Genomic DNA, 1,550 nt, shown 5'->3' with positions numbered 1-1,550 from the left:
TTCGCCACTCCAATTTTAACTTCACGGACAACTCTTCCCAATTCTTCATTACGCTTTTTGTCCACTATCAACACTGCATTCGGCAATCCCATTGTCCAGCTCTTGGCTCTTTCAAACTCACTCAGTACGTGTAGATCGTGAGGTCTGTTTCCCTCTGGATGCCTTTACGCATGGAAGTCGACGTCTTCTCGTCTTACCTCCTCTACCTCCACAACAGCTATAACTGTCATCGGGGAAATTACAACTGGTGTTTACCTACAGATCCTATTCCTTCTTCAGGCATTCCACCTCTATGCTAGCCATCAATCACCTATCCTTCTCTGTCTCTGTACTCTCATCTGCCTCCGCCTCTCTTATTGCTCTAATTCGTATCTACAATTGTGACTAGTAACAGGGTATTCATCAACCCGCACTTTGATGTCTATTACCTCGTATTCCATGACCCCTGTCGAACACAGCCTCCTACCAGCACAATTTTTTCTTAACACAATTACCGAAAATGTTGGTAAGTATCTCTTTTCCCTCTACCCACTTTAGTCTTCATTATGCTCTTTCTATTTACAGCCAAACGTCCACATTTAGGTGTAGGATTGTTTGGACACAGAACTGTTCTCCGGGTCGTCGGATGTTGACTGCTCCTCAGTCACCAATTCCGATTCATCTATCCGCCTCCTCTCTGAAAGGCACATTTTAAACAACACCAGTTTTACATAGCCCTATCATTCTTTCAGCACCGCCCCCGGTGCTACCATTCATGAGTTGCTTCCAAAGCTGCCATCCAGTGGTTTCCTGCCTTCTGTGAGGAAGTAAACCTCATATTCATATCCAACCAGTGGTGCCACTTTGTAGGATCGCATCTTGTTATGGTGAATGGATACTGGCTGGGTACTCAGTTGTGCGTTGCGGGCGAGGTAGTTTGTAGGTGGAAAGGCTTTCATCAGCTAAAATGGGTCCTTGCTCCATGAATGATGGGGCTTGTGATGTATTACAAGTAGTAAAAACGATCAGTATATTTTCCCTAATCCTCCTTCTCCGTAGCAGTTCGTACTGCTGTGATGATCATAATATTTCTTCTCATAATTCACTCGCATGGGTCGACATCTACAAAGATTATTCATGTAGGCACCCCAGTGAGGTCAAGTAGACCACTTTGTGTGAAAACACCTGACGCATATACTAAGGGGAAAGACTAATTACTTATTCCATTAACCTGTAAGTGAATAATATGCGATTCAAGGTGCCAGAGGCAAAGGACCAAAGTAAGCAGTCTGCAGCAGAGGACAGCAGAAGCAAGTGGAACGGGAGTTAATTCATAGCACACCTCAGACATAGCTCAAAAGGACTATAGACTTTCAATTTACGCAAAAGACGTACAACCATTCCCTCAAGACACCCTATCTCCATGAGATAAGATAGGTTATGGAGCACACAATCAAGCCGATAAAAATTAACAAGCACTGAAGTTAAGACAACCAAAGGACCTACATTGCATCTCACGCATCATCAAAATGTGGAAAAAATAAACATTCACACTTCCAACACAGTTTTGA

The 1,550-nt window shown here is 43.5% G+C and overlaps 1 protein-coding gene across 1 annotated transcript in view; it reads left to right on the top strand. All coding sequences in view use genetic code 11, as the record gives it.

Moving 5' to 3' along the window:
- The window catches only part of EGR_10941 (hypothetical protein), a gene marked incomplete at both ends in the record, with an annotated part of 6,341 nt that extends 5,953 nt beyond the window's left edge, over positions 1-388 (top strand). The window contains one exon of the mRNA XM_024500190.1: positions 280-388. Coding sequence (XP_024345393.1) covers positions 280-388 — 109 coding nt within the window. The remainder of the gene's footprint in view (positions 1-279) is intronic.
- Between the last annotated feature and the right edge of the window lie 1,162 nt (positions 389-1,550).

Source organism: Echinococcus granulosus (genome assembly GCF_000524195.1).
Source record: "Echinococcus granulosus chromosome Unknown EG_S00308, whole genome shotgun sequence".
Taxonomy (NCBI): domain Eukaryota; kingdom Metazoa; phylum Platyhelminthes; class Cestoda; order Cyclophyllidea; family Taeniidae; genus Echinococcus; species Echinococcus granulosus.
The sequence above is the reverse complement of the archived record's forward strand: the minus strand, read 5'-3'. Positions and strand labels throughout refer to the sequence as shown.